General features: G+C 55.5%; 2 protein-coding genes across 2 annotated transcripts in view; one reads left to right on the top strand and one right to left on the bottom strand.

Moving 5' to 3' along the window:
• The window catches only part of LOC135405001 (zinc finger protein 420-like), a 44,492-nt gene that overhangs the window by 12,335 nt on the left and 11,956 nt on the right, over nucleotides 1-20,201 (bottom strand). The window lies entirely within an intron of this gene.
• LOC135405559 (B-cell antigen receptor complex-associated protein alpha chain-like) lies at nucleotides 2,672-7,040 on the top strand. Its single transcript, XM_064640267.1, has 5 exons — nucleotides 2,672-2,798; nucleotides 3,599-4,091; nucleotides 4,980-5,098; nucleotides 6,616-6,684; nucleotides 6,789-7,040. Exons 2-5 carry the CDS (start codon nucleotides 3,797-3,799, stop codon nucleotides 6,897-6,899), a joined length of 594 nt encoding a protein of 197 aa, XP_064496337.1. The 5' UTR covers nucleotides 2,672-2,798; nucleotides 3,599-3,796; the 3' UTR covers nucleotides 6,900-7,040.

Here is a 20,201-nt window from a genome sequence, read left to right as displayed (position 1 = left end):
TTTTCCATGAGGCCGTGGACTTTTACTATGGAGCCCTGATTCCATGCACCCATGCTGTGTCCCAATGGCACCTTGGTTCCATGAGATCCTACAGTGTCCCAGGGTTCCTTCTGGAGTGTGAGACCCTGCAGTGTCACAGGTGCCCCTTGATTCCATGATATTCCACAGGGTTCCTCTGATTACATGAGGCCCCATATGACACAATGGCTCCTTGATTCCATCAGGTTCCACAGCTTCAAAGGTTCCTTGATTCCATGAGGTCTCACAGTGTCACAAGGGTCCCTTTAGCTCCCTGTGACTCTTTGACATCCCGTGACCTCATGGCTCTTTAGGAGCCCAGAGAACTTCCACAGGGGGAAATGCCGGATTCTGCCCTGGGATGGGGCAACCCCGCATGGACGGACAGACTGGGAAGGAGAGGCTGGAAAGCAGTGGTGGGAAAGGGCCCTGGGGGTGCTGGTGGGTGGCCAGTTGCCCTGAGTCAGCAGTGCCCTGGCAGCCAGGAGGGCCAAGCCTGTCCTGGGGGCATCAGGCCCAGCATGGCCAGGCCAGGGAGGGGATTGTCCCGCTCTGCTCTGCCCTGGGGCGGCCTCACCTGCACCATTGGGGCAGTTTGGGGGGACACAATGGAAGGGAGAGATTGAGCCATTGGAGAGTGTCCAAAGGAGGGCAACAAAGATGGGGAAGGGCCTTGGGGGGAAGGTGTGTGAGGACACTGAGGGCACTTGGTGTGTTCAGCTGGAGAAGAGGAGGCTGAGGGGAGACCTCACTGCAGGTCCAACTTCCTGGGGAGGGGCAGAGGAGGGGCAGGCCCTGAGCTCTGCTCTGGGGGGACCAGGGACAGGACTGAGGGTACTGAACAGGCTCCCCAGGGCAGTGGGCACAGCACCAAGGCTGCCAGGGCTCCAGCAGCATTTGGATGATACTCTCAGACCCAGGGTGTGATTCTTGGGAATGGTCCTGGGCAGGGTTAAGTGTTGGACTTGGTGATCCTGGTGAGTCCCTTCCACCTTGGCATATTCTTTGAGTCTGTGATTCTGTAATGTCCTGTTGATTCCACAAGGTTCCACAATGTCCCTCTGTTGTTTCTGTGCCATGAGGCCCCCACTGTGGTGTCACCCCCTTTTCTCTCCCCACAGAGCTCCTGAGCTGGTGGCTGGACCCCCCCCCCATCCCCACGAGGATTTTGGGGTGTCCTGTGTCCCTCCCTCCCCTGCTTTTATTCTGACACCACCCAGCTGCTTCCAGTGATCCCAGTAAACCTTCTCAGTTCTCCCCAGTCCTGGTTATGGGAGACAGTGGGGAAGGGGCTTGGGGGAATCCCAAGGGGTGGAGCCAAGTTTGGGGGGGAGAATCAGCCCGGGATGGATCAGAAATGGGGATCCCTGTGTTCCCCCTGTGTCAACCCGCTCTGGGGGGGCTTTGAGAGGGGACCTGCCCCTCAGTAGGCACCCAGCTCACCCTAAAAGGTGCTGGGACCCCCCAAAACCTCCCCACAGCCCCTCAAGGACCCCCAAACATACTCAGAGCCCATTCAGGACCCCACCCAACCCCTTTTCTGGAGGGACTTCTCTGGGCACTGGTGGTGCTGGGAGCCCTCCTGGCTGCGGGCGAGGAGCTCTCGGGTGAGCAGGGGGTGGGAAGGGGGCAGACAGTGGGAAAATGGGAATCAGAGGGGATAAAGGGGTGGTGGGACCCCAAAGTTAGTGAGAGGGCAGAGGGACTCCCCAAAAGTGGAGGGGGGGAGGGCTCTGAGGTTTGGATGATGATGGGAAATGTGTGGGAGAAGTCAGAAGAGTGGGGAAAGGGGAGGGTGGGACCCCCAAACTGAGCATGAGGGGGCTGGGGATGGAGGGGACAATGGGAAAGTGGAAGGAACAGCGAGAAGGGTGGAAAAGGGAGGGTGGTCTGGCAGGTCCCACAGTCCCATGGGGGTCTTTCGGCACAGGGGGGTTGGCAAAGGGGGGTAGCCCCCCTGAGCTCCCAACTTCCTGTGGGGTGCTGGGGGCTGCTGGATCCAACCTCAGCCTTGGATTATGCCAACACTTTCAGTTTAGAGGAATTACAAAGGTGTGACTGAACCACTTTTGTCCTCCAGGTTTTAATGATGGCAAATCAGATCTCTTGATAGAAATGAGTTATTTAGGGTTACGAATGATCAGACAAAAGATCTTCATCAGAATTATTTACTGCACAATAGAAACACTAAAACTACCAGGAGTACAGGATAAGACAGGACAGTGCTCTACACTAAAGCAATTGTTGAATCTCCGGCTGCCTTCCTGTCACAGGCTGGCTCTTCCCTCCTCAGAGCACCCTGGGCTGGCTTTGGAGCCCCTCCTGCGGGGGGATCTCCGGCCCTTTTCCTCCCCGCTGCCTTCCTGCGCCGGGGAGCCCTTCAAAACGGCCTCTCCCACCAGGGTCTCACGGGGGGATTTGTCCTCCGGGCTCTCCGTCCTCAGCTCAGGGCCTGGGGCAGGAGGGAAGAAGGACAGGGGGGACCTGGGAGGACCCCAAGACCCAAACCGAGTCCCCTGAGACCCTCAAAATTCCTCCCCTCAGAAGTCCTGGGGGGATTTTGAGGCAGCAGGTCGGGGGATGGATGGGCGTGGCCCCCAGCCCTTCCCCCCGGGGAAATTTTGGGTGGGCGCGGCCTCCCGGGTCACTGGGCTGCATCTCCTGTTTTTGGGGCCTCGGCAGGGACAGTGGGGGGATGGAGGGGGCTCCCCAAAATCGGAGGCCTCTCCCAAACTGGGAGATCACAAGACCCCTGCTCATCCTCATCCTGCTCCTCGCAGGTAGGATTTGGGTCTGGGGGTCTCAGTTTTGGTCTGGGGGGGTCTCAATTTGGGTCTGAGGGGTCTCTGGGGTTTCAGTTTGGGTCAGGGGGTCTCAGCTTTGGGTCTGGGGGTCTCAGGGGTCCCAAGGCCTCAGTTTGGGTCTGGGAGCCTTGGTTCTGGGGGTCTTAGTTTGGGTTTGGGTGTCTCAGTTTGGGTCAGGGGGGCTCAGGATTTGGGTCTGGGGATCTCAGGCTTTGGGTCTGGGAGTCTCAGGGGTCTCAGGGTTTGGGTCTGGGGGTCTCAGTTTGGGTCTTGGGGGTCTCAGTTTGGGTCAGGGGGTCTCAGTTTGGGTCAGGGAGTCTCAGGGTTTGGGTCTGGGGGGCTCAGGATTTGGTTCTGGGGGTCTTAGGGATCCCAAGGTCTCCATTTGGGTCTGGGGGTCTCAGGGTTTGGGTCTGGGGGGTCTCAGGGTGTCTCAGCATCGGGTTTTGTCCCCCACACCTGTGTCAAAATGTCCCCTGCCTACCCCCTCCCCCCCCAGTATTTCCTGTCCTCAAACTGGGACAGGGAACCGAAACTGAGAGGGGGGAGGGGGGGAACTGGGAGGGGCTGGGGGGCCCCAATGACCCCCCGATGGGTCTGGGGAACCTTCAGAGACCCCGGGGGGACCTCCAATGACCCCTCACAGTTCTGGGAACTCCCAAAGACCCCCCTCCAGCAGGGACAGGGACCCCCAGTGACCCCCTCAGGGTCAGAAGCCCTCCGTGGGGGTTGGGGAGCTCCGGGGGACCCCCCATAACCCCCCTCTGTCCCCGCAGGCTCCCAGTGCTCCCAGCCCCCCCCCCGAAGGCTGCGCCTCGTGCCCGACCCCCTCCCCGCCTCCCCCCCCGGAGCCCCCCGAGACACCGACCCCCGTGACCGTGACCACCGGGAGCCCCCCGAGCCCCTCCTGCTCCCCGGCCCCGCCCCGGGGGTGGCTCCGGGTGTGGGGGGGGCCCCCCTCCCGCGAGAGGCCCATGGGGACCCCCCTGACCCTCGAGTGCCACTTCCGAGGCCCCCCCGACACCGCCCTGACCTGGCTCCAGGCGTGTCCCCCCGGGCTCGGGGAGGTCCCCCGGAGCTGCCCCTGGCCCCAGGAGGTGGTGGCCACCCGGGGGGGCCGCCGGATGGACCGGGTGGTGCAGGAAGGGGGGGGAAGCTCCACCCTGACCTTCCCCAAACTGTCCCGCAACGACTCCGGGCTCTTCTTCTGCCGCGTGGAGTCCGGGGGGGAGACGGCCCAGAGCTGCGGCACCTTCGTCAGGGTCCTCGGTGAGTGGGGGGCGCGGGGGGGTCTCAGCCGGATCACTCGGCCCCTCCCGGTGCCCCCAGCATGGTACCAGTATAGCCCAGTCCCTCCCAGTTTAACCCAGTCCATCCCAGTCCCCTCCAAGGGTATCCCAGTGCCCCCCAGCCCTGCGGCACCTTCAGGAGGGTCCAGGGGGTCTCGGGGAGGTGTCAGGGGGGGCTGGGGGGGCTCATTTTAGTCACCTGGTCCCTCCCAGTGCCCCCAGCGTGGTGCCAGTATAGCCCAGTGCCCCCAGTCCATCCCAGTATAACCCAGTCTGTCACAGTCCCCTCCAAGGGTATCCCAGTGCCCCCCAGCCCTGCGGCACCCTCGGGAGGGTCCAGGGGGTCTCGGGGAGGAGTCAGGGGGGGCTGGGGGGTCTCATCTGAGTCACTCGTCTTTCCCAGTCCATCCTAGTCCCCTCCCAGTATAACCCAGTCCATCCCAGTCCCCTCCCAGTATAACCCAGTGCTACCACGAGCCCCCCCAGTCCATCCCAGTGCCCTGCAGTGCCCCCCAGTCCATCCCAGTTATTCCCAGTATCCCCTTTGATACCCTCCCAGTGCCCCCAGTCCTACTCCAGTCCGTTCCAGTCACTCCCAGTATCCCCCTTGAGTCCCTCCCAGTGCCCTTCCAGTATAACCCAGTCCCTCCCAGTATAACCCAGTGCCCTCCACTCCCCCCCAGTATAACCCAGTGCCCTCCCAGTACAACCCAGTGCCCTCCAGTCCCTCCCAGTATAACCCAGTGCCCTCCCAGTATAGCCCAGGCCCTCCCAGTATAACCCAGTGCCCTGCACTCCCTCCCAGTATACCCCAGTCCCTCCCAGTATACCCCAGTCCCTCCCAGTTACCCAGTCCCCGTTCCCGCAGAGCCGGTTCCCGCCCCGTTCCTGGCGCTGAGGGAGAGCACCAAGAACCGGATCCTGACGGCGCAGGGGGTGCTGCTGCTGCTCTGCTCGGCCGGGCCGGGGCTGCTGCTGCTGCTCAGGGTGGGACACTGGGACAAACCGGGACAACTGGGACAGGGGGACACCAACTGGGACACTGGGACACCAACTGGGACACTGGGACACCAACTAGGAAACTGGGACAACTGGGACACCAACTGGGACACTGGGACACCAACTGGGACACTGGGACACCAACTAGGACACTGAGACAACTGGGACAACTGGGACACTGGGACAAACTGGGACAGCTGGGACAGGGGGACACCAACTGGGACACTGGGACACCCAACTGGGACACTGGGACAACTGGGACAGGGGGACACCAACTGGGACACTGAGACCCCCAGTTCTGTCACTGGGACCCCCAGTTGGGACACTGGGGACACCAACTGGAACTTTGGGACCCCTAAATGGGACACTGGGGACGCCAATTGGGACACTGGGGACACCTAATTGGGACATTGGGGAAACCAACTGGGATGCTGGGGACACTAATTGGGACATTGAGACACCAACTGGGACATTGGGGACACCAACTGGGACACTGGGGACACCAGGTGGGACATTGGGACCCGTAAATGGGACACTGGGGACACCAATTGGGACACTGGGGACACCAATTGAGACATTGGGGACATTAATTGAGACCCTGGGGACACCAATTGCCCCCCAGGTCCCCCTAAATCCCCCCCTGGGTAACCCCAATCCCCCCGACACCCCCAACCCCCCCCGGTACCCCCAATTCCCCTCCGGATGCCCCAAAACCCCTTCAAACCCCCCGTACCTCCCAGTTCTCCCCAATTCCCCCCCAGTTCTCCCCAATCTCCTCCTGCCATCCCCAAATCCCCCCAGTCCTCCCCAGAGACACCCAACCCCCCTGGCCACACCTAAATCCCCCTGGTGCCCCCAAAAACCCCCCTGGCCACCCCAACGCCCCCCGACCACCCCTAGTTTTCCCTCGTCACCCCTTAATTCCCCCTTGGTGCCCCCAAGCCCCCCCCGGATACCCCTAAATACCCCGTAGTGCCCCCAACCCCCCCTTGGCCACCCCAAAACCCCTGGAGCCCCCCAACCCCCCCCCCGGCCACCCCTAAATCCCCCCTGGTGCCCCCAGAAACCCCCCCCGGCCACTCCAAAATCCCCCTGGTGCCCCCAAAAACCCCCCTGGCCACCCCCCCCCCCCGGCCACCCTTAGTTTTCCCCCGTCACCCCTTAATTCCCCCCTGGTGCTCCCAAAACCCCCCTGGCCACCCCAAACCCCCCCTGTGCTCCCTTTCCTCCCCCCCGACCACCCCTAAATCCCCCCTGGTGCCCCCAGAAACCCCCCCTGGCCACCCCAAACCCCCCCTGTACCTCTAACCCCCCCCTCCACCACTCCTAAATCTCCCCTGTTGCCCCCCAGAACCCCCCTGGCCACCCCAAAAATTCCCTGTGCCCCCTTTTTTCCCCCTGGCCATCCCTAAACCCCCCCTAGCCACCCCTAAATCCAACTTTGGTGTCCCCAAGGCCCCCCTGGCCACTCCAACCCCCCCCATGCCCCCTGTTCCCCCCCACAGAAGCGCTGGGCCAACGAGCAGCTGCTGCACCCCGAAAAAACCACATGCGAGGAAGAAAACCTCTACGAGGTGATGTTCCGGGGGCCCCCGTGCCCCAAAATCGTGCTGGGGGGGTCTGTCACCCCCTAAACCCCCCCAAACCGACCCGAATCCCCCCCTTTCCCTGCTTTCAGGGGCTGAACCTGGACGAGTGTTCAATGTATGAGGACATTTCCCGGGGGGTCCAACCCACCTACCAGGACGTGGGGACCCTCCCCGGCGACTCCCAGCTGGAAAAGCCCTGAGGGACCCCCCGAAAAAGGGGGGTGGGACCCCCCGGGAAGGGGTTTGGGATCCCCTGGCTCTGCTTGGCCCCCCCGATGCTCTGCTCTGGTGACACAAGGCCGTGCTGACCCCACCCCAAATAAAGCTGCTGTACTGCCGGACGGGTTCTGTGGGTTTTGGGGGGTTAATTACTTGTTAGTAATTAACGAGTGGTTAATTAATCAGCAAGGGGAGGCAGGTGAGAGCAGAGATGCCTCAGAGTCTGATGGGAAGGGGGGTCTTGTAGTGACCCCCTATTTTTCCCCTATTATCCCCCATTTTCCTTCTTCATCCTCTATTTTCCCCATTTTCCCTCATTATCCCCCATTTTCCCCATTACCCTGTTTTCCCTCATTTCCCCCATTTTCCCCCCATTTTCCCCCATTTCCTCCATTATCCCCTATTTCCCCTTATTTCCCCCATTCCCCCCCCATTTTTCCTCATTATCTCCTATTTTCCCCATTATTCCCATTTCTGCATTATCTCCTATTTTCCCTCATTTCCCCCCATTATCCTCTATTTTCCCCTCACTCTCCCATTTTCCCTCACTTTCCCTCTATCATGGTTTGAGATAGCCCCAAAATCCAATTCCCTAACTCTATCCCCCCTCCCACATCTCAACCCAATGTGAGATGGGTTTTTCCAGACAAAACACACCAGACTCAAAGTGGGGGAAAGGGAATATATTACAATGACTGTACAAATAAATACCATATCACATTATACACACGATCACAACTACCTCTACCATGACATATAGTATTTACAGTGGATCAGATCTCTTCTCCCCTCCAAATGAAAGTCCAGGAGGGAAAGAAGAACAGATCCCTTCCAGTCCTTAATCAGCAGCATCTTCTAAGGCAGCAGGTTCTGTCTGTCTTCTCCACATGCAGCAGCTGTGGCTGGCTTTCTGCCAGCACTCACGAGGGAGGTACCGAGCTCCCTCGGCCCCCTTGACGCAGGCGAAGGGGTCTTCCGTGGGCTTCGTAACCCCAGACAAGGTCGTATCACCACGTCATATCCCGAAGACACAGGGGGGTCTTCCTGACGGTCTGGTATCTCAAGAGATTCAAGCTTGCAGGACCTCTGTGCCCTGTCTCTCAGGCTGCCACCGTGGCAGCAGTGCGAGGGGGGAGCCAAGGTCAACTCCCCCTGCATTCCATCTGGCCGTCCCGGTCCAGCTCCAGGACGTCTTTTGAGCTTCTTAGCTCCTCTCTCTCTCCGGTGCTGCATGTCTAAAACTCTTCTCCAAAATAGGAGTCCATGTCCCTCTTCGCCAAGAGGGGTCTCAAGGGAGTTTTGGGGGATCTGGTACAGTCTTACCCCAAACTCTGTCTCTCAGCTGCTGGTTCTCTCTCTCTCCCTTTCCAGGAGTCTTCTCTCCGGTGCTGCGTGTTGTTTCTGCTGCTCTTCCAGTTCAGGTTCTTATCTCTGGCTCTCTGCCATCATTTCTCTGGTCAGCATCGGCTGCTGCTCTGCGCCCATGGAGAAAACATCTCCCAGCATAACTACAGGCACCTAGCCCAGCTTTATGCTGTTCCAGGTCCCTGCAGCCCCCAGCCAGGGGCTGGGAGGGGGCCAGAGGCCCCAAGGGGCACAGAGCCCCTACCTCGTGTCTCTACAACATGGCCACCTCTCCTCAACAACCAAAACTACAACTCTTCTCTTCCGGTCTGGTTGTGATACGTTTACATTTCTGCAGGAGCGCCCATTGGGCAGAACTTCAAAACTTCCAGGGGTTTCCACCCCTTGGGGTCTACCACTTTTCTTTAGCCTCTGGGGGAAAACAAGATTCAAACCACGACACCATGGTAACTAACTGTAGCAACGGGAATATATGCTGGTTGCCATTGGTAACTGACTATACCTGTGGGAAGTATGATGGTTGCCATGGTAAGTGACCGTAGAAATGGGAATGTCTGGTGGTTTGCCATTGGTAATCGACTGTACCAGTGGGAAGTATGATGGTTACCATGGTAAGTGACCATAGAAATGGTAATGTCTGGTGGTTTGCCATTGGTAATCGACTGTACCAGTGGGAAGTATGATGGTTACCATGGTAACCGACTGTAGCAATGGGAATGTATGCTGGTTGCCATGGTAACTGCCCATAACAATGGAAATGTGTGATGGTTGCCATGGTAACCGACTGCAATGACGGGAATGTATGATGGTTGCCAGGGTAACAACCGTGGCAATTGCAATGTATGATGGTTGCCATGGTAACTGATCGTAGCAACAGGAATGTCTGATGGTTGCCATGGTAACTGACCGTAGAAACGGGAATGTATGATGGTTGCCAAGGTAACTGACCGTAGCAATGAGAATGATGCTGTGTCCATGGTAACCAACCATAGCAGTGGGAATGTATGATTGTTGCCACGGTAACTGACTGTAGCAATGAAAATGTGTGATGGTTGTCATGGTAACTGACCTTAGCAATGGAAATGTATGGTAGTTGCTGTGGTAACTGACCGTGGCAATGAGAATATATGCTGTTTGCCATGGTAACTGACCACAGCAGTGGGGATGTATGGTAGTTGCCATGGTAACTGACCGTATCAATGCGACTGTATGATGGTTGCCATGGTAACTCACCATAGCAATGGGAATGTGTGATGGTTGCCATGGTCACCGACTGTAGTGACAGGAATGTATGATGGTTGCCATGGCAACCAACTGTAGCAATGGGAATGTGTGATGTTTGCCATGGTCACTGAGCATAGCAATTGGAATGGATGCTGGTTGCCATGGTAACTGACTGTACCAGTGGGAAGCATTATGGTTGCCATGGTAACTGACCGTAGCAGTGGGAAGTATTCTGTTTGCCACAGTAATTGACTGTAGCAATGGGAATGTATTATGGTTGGCATGGTAACCGACCATAGCAATGACAATGTATTACGGTTGCCATGGTAACTGACTGTGGCAATGAGAATGTATTCTATTTGCCATGGTAACTGACCATAGCAATGAGAATGCATGCTGGTTTTCATGGCAACTGTGATTTCCTTAGGCTATGAGCACGATATTTTCATCTGTAAAAACATTAGTGAGTGTCCAGAGATCTCCCAAGATGGGCTTTAAATGTCTCAAGCACATGAGCACTAGAGAGGGGCTAAGGAGCTGCGGCCTCAATGGTGTGGAGACTGAGGACAGTACAGGACAGCCCTGAGAGGGCTTGAAGGGAGGATTTAGAGATGGTGGATCCTTTTGTCAGAGCAGAAAGGAGCATGAGAAAGAAAGAATTAATGCCAAATGCAGCTGGGGAGGTCCCGAGTGGACATGAGGAAAAAGGAATTTCACTCCATGGAAAACACTGGGGTGCAATATGTCACCCAGGAGTCTGGATGAGCCCAAGGCTTTGTGTGTCCAGGAAGAGCCAGGGAGGACGCAGAGATGTCAGTGCAGGAAGGTGCCAGCCAGGTGGGGCAGCCGGGGAGATGAGGACAGCCTGCAGGGAAAGGAGCAGGGCATGGACACCGTAGGACAGCCTGGGCTGGAGAGGAGACAGGGAGGGGGAGAAGCTGAAAGGCCCTGACACAGCCACCTTCTGCAGGCCTTTGGCCATGGCTGCTGTCTGTGCCCCTGATGCCAGGAGGAGGGGAGTGGCCCTTGCAGCCCTGGGGCCTCATGGCCTCCTTGTCCCTGCTCAGCAGCCTGGCAGGTGCCACCCCATGGTCCTGCCCTTGGCATTGCACATCCCATATCCCAGTGCCCCAGGAAGAGCCCTGAGGAATGAGGCAGGGACAGGATCTGCCTTCCCAGGGGCTGGGGGTCAGGGCTTGGTCCTCTGGATTAAGGAAACAAGTCAAAGTTTATTCAGCATCAGAGCCACCTTTCCCTTGCTTGTCCATCCTTGTCCATCACTGTCTGCAGTTTTCTGCTCTAACTGGAACCCAGGGAGAAGTTCTCAGTTGTGTCCCTCAGTGAGACTTATTAGCACTACAAGAAACTTCAGTGTTTCAATCTCATTTTGACTTCTTGAAAAGTTTGAACTTCCTCTCAGGAACTGAGTCTCACATAAACAACACCAAACCCCCCTGAGGGTCATGAAATGCCTCGGGGCTGTTGCTGTGCTGTTGAGCTGGGCCAGGCTCCTGGCACACAGGGCAGTGCTGCAGATAGACAGCTCTGCTGGTGAGCAGCTCCTCTGCACAGCCCAGCAGGGCTGAGGGCACTGCCAGGGCAGCTCAGGGACACCAGCAGGGCACAGACAGAGCTTCAAGGGGCTCAGCACTGGCAGGAGGGCTGAGAGCTCCCTGCAGGAGGAATCTTGGCAGGGCTGCACATGGTGAGTCTGTGGCTGCAGGGCAGTGCAGGGGCAGCTCCTGGAGGCATCTCCTAAAGCTGGCCCAGCCCCACTGATGGGATGGGTGAGCAGAGGCTGTTTTGGGGCAGTTTGGAAGAGCTGTGAAGCCAGGGGTGCAGCCAGGGGTGCCCAGGGCTGTGGGGCAGAGCAGGGTCCTGCAGCCCAGGGCGCTGTGCTGGGCAGGGACTCTGCTGCCTGCCAGGGGCAGCTCTCAGCTGACCCAGGGAACTGCTGCCAGGGCTGGGGCAGAAGGGCTGTGGGCAAGGAGCAAACCTGGCAGGGGAGGGAGGTTCTTTTCCATGTCTTGCTGTTGCAGGGTCAGACCTGCTCACAGCTCCAGATCACTGCAGCATATTGAATGGAGAATGTTTTGCAAAGCTCAGAAAAGACAGGGGCTACAGGAAAGGAATTAGTCCTGAGGTGTGTTTCCTGCTTGGGCATTGTAGCATAGACATTGTTCTCTCAGTTCAGGAGGCTGCACTGAAATTCCAACTCTTTTACTCTCTAAGGTGAATATTTCAGGCAGGATCAGAGATGAGCACAGGATCCTGGGCAGTGCTGAGCCTTCCCTTGGGGGTGGGCACTCTCCTGTCCCAGCCCTTGGCTTCCCTGTGGGAGGGCTCCTGTCCTGCTCTGTCCAGCACAGCTGCACCTCCGGGCTGGCACAGGGGACACTTCACAGAGCTGCCCTTTCAAGTAGCGCTGCCCTGCTCTCAGCACAGATCTTGGTGAGGTTTTTAAAGAATAATCTGTGTGTGAAGTCATCCTCAAGGCAGCACAACAGAAACTTCAGGGCAGATGGGAAACAGACTGAGAGGCACTGCAGCTCTCCTGGCCCTGCAATAAGCCATGCAGAGCACAGCCCTTCTGCCTGTCCTGTCTCAAGAATCTTCAGATTTGTCACCAGAAAAATTTGCCCCTAAAAAAACATCCCCAGGTGTTATGATTGTAACCAAACAACCGAGTCAAAATTATTTTAAGGATACTCTGTGCCTCTCTTCTGCAGTACAAATTGCTCCAAGACAACAGTACAGGAATTGAACTTTTCCATCAAAGCTGGGTTCCATGTGACATCCCCTGTGATCATGAGAGCTGTCCCAAACCAGTTCCGTGTCTGCACTGCAGCAGAGCAAAGCTGAGTCCTTGGCAGCACATGGCCAGAGCTCCTGCTCCTCACAGCACCCTCAGAGAGCACAAACCAGAGAAAAGAAATGCCTTGACTTGGAGGAGATTTCCCTGAAAACTGAGATGGCTTTGCTGAGAGGGGGCTGTCTTAATTGTTCCCTGTGCTTTCCTTTTCTGAACAGACCCTGTCCTAAGGAACAGCAAATGTCCAACAGCAGCTCCCCCACCCAGTTCCTCCTCCTGGCATTCGCAGACAGGAGGGAGCTGCAGCTCCTGCACTTCTGGCTCTTCCTGGCCATCTCCCTGGCTGCCCTCCTGGCCAATGGCCTCATCCTCAGTGCCATAGCCTGTGACCACCACCTGCACACCCCCATGGGCTTCTTCCTGCTCAACCTCTCCCTCACAGACCTGGGCTGCATCTGCACCACTGTCCCCAAAGCCATGCACAATTCCCTCTGGGACACCACAACCATCTCTTACATGGGATGTGCTGCACAGGCCTTTCTGCTTGTCTTCTTCATTGGAGCAGAGTTTTCCCTCCTCACCACCATGTGCTACGACCGCTACGTTGCCATCTGCAAACCCCTGCACTACGGGACCCTCCTGGGCAGCAGAGCTTGTGCCCACATGGCAGCAACTGCCTGGGCTGCTGGGTTTCTCCATACTCTGCTGCACACAGCCAGTACATTTTCCCTTCCCCTGTGCCACGGCAATGCCCTGGGCCAGTTCTTCTGTGAAATCCCTGCCATCCTCAAGCTCTCCTGCTCACACTCAGGCTACCTCAGGGAAATTGGGCTCACTGTGGTTACTGCCTGTTTAATGTTCGGTTGTTTTGTTTTCATTTTGTTCTCCTATGTGCAGATCTTCAGGGCTGTGCTGAGGATCCCCTCTCAGCAGGGACGGCACAAAGCCTTTTCCACGTGCCTCCCTCACCTGGCCGTGGTCTCCCTGTTTATCAGCACCTCATTCTTTGTCTACTTGAAGCCCCTCTTTTTCTCCTTACCATCCCTGGATCTGACCCTGTCAGTTCTGTACTCAGTGGTGCCCCCAGCTCTGAACCCTCTCATCTACAGCCTGAGGAATCAGGAGATCAAGGATGCCTTAAGGAAACTGAAAACTGGTTGTTTTTCAGAAGAAATAAACTTTTGTTCTGCTGCATGTTATCTTCCTCATTAAAGGCCAATCCTGTTATGGACTTCATTAAAGGCCCAGCATACCTTCTCTATTTTTTGCTCCTGATAGGAGTGTTATTTTTGTGAGAATTTGTTCACATCAAAAAATCTTTATGTCAATAAATATATCTATAAGGATATATATATATCTGTTTATATAAAACCACCATTTTCAATTCAGTGTTTGCCTTTCTAGCCTGGCCCACAGACTGTAAAAACTGGGAAATGTACTCACTGTCTGCTTCAACCAAATAAAGAACTCTGCATTGGCTTGTTTGCCTGACATCTTTCCTCTCTGACTTCTCTGCAGCTGCAGGGTCGGTGCCTCTGTGCAGAACTGGGCCAGAAAAGAGTCCCAGCAGAGCAGCACTGCCAGGGAGCAGCAGCCCTTCTCCTGCATGGCCTCCTCTCCCTTCCCTTCCACACTGTCCTGCAGAGCCCTGTGTTGTTGGAGGCCTCAGTGCTCTGGCAGTCGGTGCCAGTCCTGCTGCAGGACTGTCCAGGGACTGCAGGCAGGGACAGCCACGGGCACTGCTGGCACAGAGCTGACCTCTGCAGCAGCACTGCCATCCTGCAGGGGCATCTCCTCAGGCCAGGGCCTCAAAGCTTCCATCTGCTTTCCACTTTGCTCTCCAGGATGTGCCCAACACAACGCCCTGCAGAGGAAAACAGCAGTGACCAGCACAAGGGTGGGAGTGCTCAGGGTGGGGGCACCCAGCAGTGCCCTGGCACAGCCAGCGCCGCTCCCAGCACTGGCCTCTCACCCCAGGCCATTGGGCTTGTTCTTCCCTCCAGGGAGGGACATCAAATGACCAGCTCAGGAGTCCATGTTTGCACTGCATGCACAAGACATGCCCCTGTGTCACGGCTTGGGGCTGGGGGGGTGGAAGGCTTAGACAAAGTTGATGGCAGAAACCGTCTCGTTGAGCTACGAGGTGCACAAAGGACCCCCTTGCTTTCTAAATTCCTTCTCAGAGAGGAGCCTGGGGGTGGCTGGATCCAATCTTAAGCTCAGAGTTTGGTTTCAACTGAGGGAATTATAGAGGTGTGATTCAATCACTTTGTCCTGCAGGTTTTAGTGATGACAAATCAGAAATATTTCTATAAAATGAATGATTTATTATGACAAATGAACAGAAAATTGATCAGACAGTGACCAGATGAAAGACCTTAAACACAATTATTTACTGCACAGTATAAAAGCCAAAAACTTGTAGCAGTATAGTGTAAGATAGGACAGTGCAGTCTATCAAAGTCATTCTATCAATTAGATCAAAGCCAGCAAAAACAAACAATCCTGAAGCAGAGATTGAGGTAACTCACCCCACAATGACAGGGGGTAGTTCTCTGTCTTTCACTTAACCCTTGGGCAGTGACCATGAGGAGCTGTCCCTGCTCCATGGCAGAAGCTCCACACACTTCAAGGAAGGCTGTGGAAGAATCTGCCCCCGGAAAGTTGGACAGGGCTTTTACAGTTATCCAGGATTTGACTGCCAGACATATTTGCAGGCCAGGGAGCAGGTTATCTGTCAAATCCTGCTTCAGAAAGCAGGATGTGTGTCTGAAGTTTCATGAAGCATTTTGGGTTTAGCATAATGCAACATTAAAAACAGCACCTTGACAGCAGCAGTAACTCATCACAGTGTGCATTGTTTGCATTCTCTGACCATTGTTTAGGTATTGTCAGAGCAGAGCATCCTGCCAGAAATGGCCCCTTGATTCCATGAGGTTGCAAAAACTCTGAGGGTTCCTTTGGTTCCTCAAGGCCCTACGGTGTCACAATGGCCCCTTGATTCCAGGATGTTCCAAAACATCCCAGGGTTCCTTTGGCTCCAAGAGGCTCCCCAGTGTCCCACCGGCCCCTGGATTCCAGGAGGCCCTGCAGTGTCCCAATGGCCACTCGGTTCCAGGAGCCACAGCGGCTGCCGCCGGCGTCTGTGCCCGGAGCCGCCGCTCCCACGGGGCTGCCGCACTCACCGCCGGGGTTGCCGCTCGCGCAGCCGCCGCTCTGCCCCGGCTGCACCGGGACCCGGCACCGCCTCGGGCCTGCGCTGCCGCCTCAGCGGCCACAGGGACACAGGGATGGGGGACCTTTGCTCTGACACTGAGGGGGCCTGGCTTTGTTCTGCTGGGGTCTGGGCTTTAGGAAAATTGCTGTTCATTTTCATGCTCCACTGGAACACCTCCTGAATTCCAAAGGTTTCCTAATACAGGGGGAGGGGTTTCTATGGCATCGGAGGTGCCGCCCCTCGGGACACATTGTCAATAAACCATCCAGCTGATTGGGATGGGTGTAAGAGCTGGGGAACACAGGATAATCAGTCCTCCCCTGAAAACCTTGGAACATTCCCTACACGAATCGTAACCCAAATGGAAGAGTTACGATACAATACCCAAATAGTTTGGAAACTCCAGTCATTCCTGACACCAGGATGGAAATTCAGCAGATAACTAAAGCCAGTCCCCTTGGGAGCCCACAACCAGCGGGGCTGAGGGAGGCCCTGGCAGCTCCCCAGCACCTCCCTCTCAGTGGGACACCTCTGGCAGCCTCTCCCAGCTCCAGAACCCTCCAGTTTCCAACACTCCAAAGACCCTCGCTGGTGCCCAGGACAATTCTGATCCCCCTCAACAAACACTCCTCCAGCTCTGACCCTTGTCTGTTGGCAAACACAAAGGGATTTGGGGGAGTGTTTCCCTGACAACAAGGAGAATTTGGGAGAGGGACCTTTCCACGCCCAGCTCTTGATGTGTCCACACATCTCTGCCTGGGTGTGGGTGTGAATTGACTGTGGTGTGAAGGTTGTTATTGGGAATCTATAATTCAGTCACTATTAAAATTGTAGCAAATGCTATTGAATCACTTGATTACTGTTCAATTGGTCAATGATTAAGTGCTACTAATCTCTTTTGCCCCCTTGTCTTTGGATACAAATCCTTTGCACCCTGACCCTCTTGCATCCCAAGGCTCTGTGTAAATTATTCCCTTTCATAAAAATATATATTTTTTTCGTGACATCCACTTTAAAATTTTCCTCCTTAGCTAAACTACAGAACAACTCCAATTAGATGTAGGAGTAGGACTCTTGATGACTTGAAGACAATTAAAGGAAGAGAAATAATTTGTTTTCCTGTGTTTTAATGGTCCCACAGTGTGTTTGGAGTTGCATCAGCTGTCAGTCCAAGATGGGCCATGTCAGAACTGGTGAGGTTGGGGCGTGAGGAGCAAGGTTGATCATCCAGGGTCAGTGTGGATCTCCTGAGGAGACACTCAGCATCAAGATCACTTGGAGAACACCTTTATCACATCTTCTCTGAACTTAAAAATATCCATAATTGAATTAAAACAAAAAAAGTACAAAGTTCAAAGACTTGTTTTGAAATTGCCTTGAAGACAATTAAAGGAAGACAAAGAGATCCTGAGGGATTTCTGCATTTTAATGAGCCCCACGGTGTGTTTGCAGCCCAGCCCATGATCCTGAGGTACTGAGAGAAGATTGAAGCAGCTGCTGAAGAAGTCAGAAGCCAAAGTCCAAGTGCCTTGAAGCATTGCTGGGCCCCACTGAGGGCAGGCACTGCCAAAGCCTCCCCAGGGACTCCTTGGAGCAGCTCCTTGGAGGCCAGGAGTGCAGGCAGACAAAGGCTCTGGGCAGGCCCCTGCAATGCTGAGCAAAGCCTGCCTTGGTTTTGTGGAGCACAAAGGCCAAGGCCTGAGCCCCAGGCCCTGGCCCAGCAGATCCTGTCCCTCCCGGCTGGCTCAGGGCTGTTTGGGGGGCACTGGGATGGGAGGGGGAGCAACAACAAAGGCCCAAAACTGGGCAACCCCTGCCAGGCTCCTGAGGGAGGGGCGAGGCAGAAACCAAGTGCAGAACCTGCCAGGCAAGTTGCTTGTGGTGGCCTGAGTGGCAGAGGCAGCTACCAGAGGCAAGGGGACAAAGGCCTGGGTGCCTTTGGGCCTTGCAGCCCTGCCAGAGCCCTTGGCCATCTCTCCTGCAGGCTGTCCTGCCCTGGCCCTGCTGCTGCTCTGGCCTTGCAGGCTGCACACACCCCTCCTGCTTTCCCACCCCCTCCCAGCAGCATTTCTAGACCCTCCCTGATGTCTCTGCACCAGCTCTGGCTGTTCCCTGGAACACAAAGCCATGGGCTGATCCTGACTTCCTTCTGGGTGGCCTCTTGCAGCACAAGGGTCCTCTTTGAGTGATATTTCTTTTTCTTCACCTTCAGTCTGAACCTTCAATGCTACTCTTTGTGGAGATTTCATTCTATTTCCAATATGGAGAAAAGCTCCATCCTGTCAGATCTCCTCTAGACCCTCTCCAGTTCTTCCTCATTCCTCCAGAATGGGGAACCTCACAGACAGACAGACCAGTCCAGACGTGGTGAGCCCAGGGCTGAGCCCAGGGGGGTGACAACTCCCTTGTCTGGGTGCCCACACTCCCCCTAGGGCAGCCCCATGTGCAGTTGGCCTTAAATCAAGGGGCCATTCTGATTCTTTGTAACATCACGGAATCAAGTGGCACCGTGACACTGCAGGGCCTCATGGAACCAAAGGAATGCAGGGACACTGTGGAATCCCATGGAATCAAGGGCCCATTGTGACAAGGGCCCATTCCATGACTCTTTGGAACAAAAGGAACTTTGAGACATCTCAGAACCCCGTGGAACCAAGGGGCAATGGTGACACTGAAGAGTCTCATGGCACTCACTGTGCCTCCCCAGAACTCCATGGAATCAAGCAGAGCCGCTGCCTCCCCCCCGCCGCCGCACGGACCGGAGTCGCCGGCTCTGCCCCGCTTGGACACCTCTGGAGTCAGCGTGTTCTTGGGCAGCACAACTGATCTCAGAGCAGAGAGTTTCCCACATTTTGCTTTGCCCCCTCTCTCCCCTGGTTTTGTTTTTTTTGTTCTTTGTTCATTCAGGAGGAAAAGGGGAAAGAGAGGCACATGTTGATCCCTGTTTGTATCTCTTTACAAAAGGGAGTTGGGGCAGATGGGTAGAGAGGAGGCAATTTCTCTCTCTGCTGTTGCTTTGAATAGTTCTGTTGGTATTGCTGGTTTTGCTGCTATATTTCTTGTCAGTAAACTCTTATTGTTTTCACCTCTACCTCCTTATATTTTGTCTCCTTGTACTGGTGGGGAATAAAAGAGGAGTGAATTAATTTTATTTGAGTTCCCACCCCAATATGTGTCTTTAAACCAGGACAGGTTGCTCAAGGGCTCCCTGAAATTTGGCATCATCCACAAAGGACTTGAAAATACATTTTGTCCCATTGTACAGAGAGATAAGAAAGATGTTCTATAGTGGTGTTCAAGGGCTGGTCACTGAGAGATTTCACCAGGAAGTTGCTGCCAAGAGGACTTTGTACCATGGATTTTATTTGACCCTCTTCATTCAGCCAACTTCCCACCATCTTCCACGTCTTCAGTCCAGCTTCCACCAATCCGGCCATAAGGAGACCACAGGAGACCATGTCAGGGGCCTTGATAAAGTCTGGGCACACAACATCCCCTTCTTTTCCCTCCCACAGGGGTTCTGCAATCCCTGCCTTGTCCTTCCCATGCCTGGCAATGGCTGCAGCAGGACTTGCCCTATCCCCTTCCCAGCCTGAGCTGGAACTCTGCCAACCCTCCTTGCTGCCCTGTTTGCAGACTGGTTCCATGTCTGCCTTTGCCAAGGCCCCAGAAAGCTCTGGGATGGCTCTGGCCTTTCCAAGGGTTTGGGAGAGGTCTCTCAGTGACACTGCCCAGCCTTCTCAATAGCCCTGACACCAAAACCTTTTCCATATCTCACACTTCCAGAGGAGTGCCCAGGACACAACACAGGTTGTCCTGGTGGTTCTGGAGAATGAGGAGGGATTTCTTCCTAGAGACCAACCCCTCCAATTGGATTTGAGTGCAGCTGAAAGGTTTCCTCAGCATTTTCCCTGGTGCCTCCCTGCCCTGAAGGTTTCTGGCCATCAGGCTGGAGCTGAGGGGGTTGGGCAGGTGCCTGAGGAGGGGGTAGAACAAGGGCTGTGTCCAACTGTGCCAGGAGGGCTGTGCTGGGCAAGGAGGAGGAGGCTGCAGAAAACAGTGGCACTGGGGAGGTGAGAGGAGCAGGTGGAGAGACCTTGTGCCTGCCCACGCTGGGCAGGAGCTGCCCCAGGATGGCAGCTCTGAAGCACTCCCAGGATGTCCCTGTGAACAGGAGGGGAAGACTGGATCTAAAATTGAAACCTGGAAAGCAGAGAGCAGGAGTGTCATGGGGAAAATGCAGGAGAGTTCCAGCCCTGGAGCAAGGTCACAGAAGAAGTGACCCTGTACATGCAGTGGCCTCAGGAGATCCCACAGTATCCTGGAGATGCTGTAAGAGAGCCCAGCTCTGCTTCAGAAGTTCCCAGGGCCTGTCCCTGCCTGTGCTCCAAGGGCTTCCAGCCCCCAGGACTGTGCTCAGAGAGCACTCAGGCCTTACAGCGAGAAAGGGGCTCAGGAGGACAGTGTGGAAGTGGCAAGAGAGCAGCTCTGCAAAGACCAAGCACTGCTGCTCCCTGGCAGTGCTGCTGGGCTGGGATTATTGTCCCCTCCCCGTTTGCAAATACACCCTGTCCTGCAGTGTGCTGTCCTTTAGGAACATCTAAGTAGAAGGGTCTTGGACAAAGAAGGCACTTCAGGGTTCTTTATTTTGTTTAAATACTCAGC

Source organism: Pseudopipra pipra, chromosome W (genome assembly GCF_036250125.1).
Source record: "Pseudopipra pipra isolate bDixPip1 chromosome W, bDixPip1.hap1, whole genome shotgun sequence".
Classification (NCBI taxonomy): Eukaryota; Metazoa; Chordata; class Aves; order Passeriformes; family Pipridae; genus Pseudopipra; species Pseudopipra pipra.
Note: the sequence above shows the minus strand (reverse complement) of the source record. Positions and strands in the feature narration are given on the sequence as shown.

Bases quoted from the DNA above. Each gene is read 5' to 3' on its own strand.
- LOC135405559 (XM_064640267.1), top strand. From the start codon at position 3,797: ATGGGGACCCCCCTGACCCTCGAGTGCCACTTCCGAGGCCCCCCCGAC. The intron at 5,099-6,615 runs GTGGGACACTGG...TCCCCCCCACAG, and splicing joins GGCTGCTGCTGCTGCTCAGG to AAGCGCTGGGCCAACGAGCA. The intron at 6,685-6,788 runs GTGATGTTCCGG...CCCTGCTTTCAG, and splicing joins AGGAAGAAAACCTCTACGAG to GGGCTGAACCTGGACGAGTG.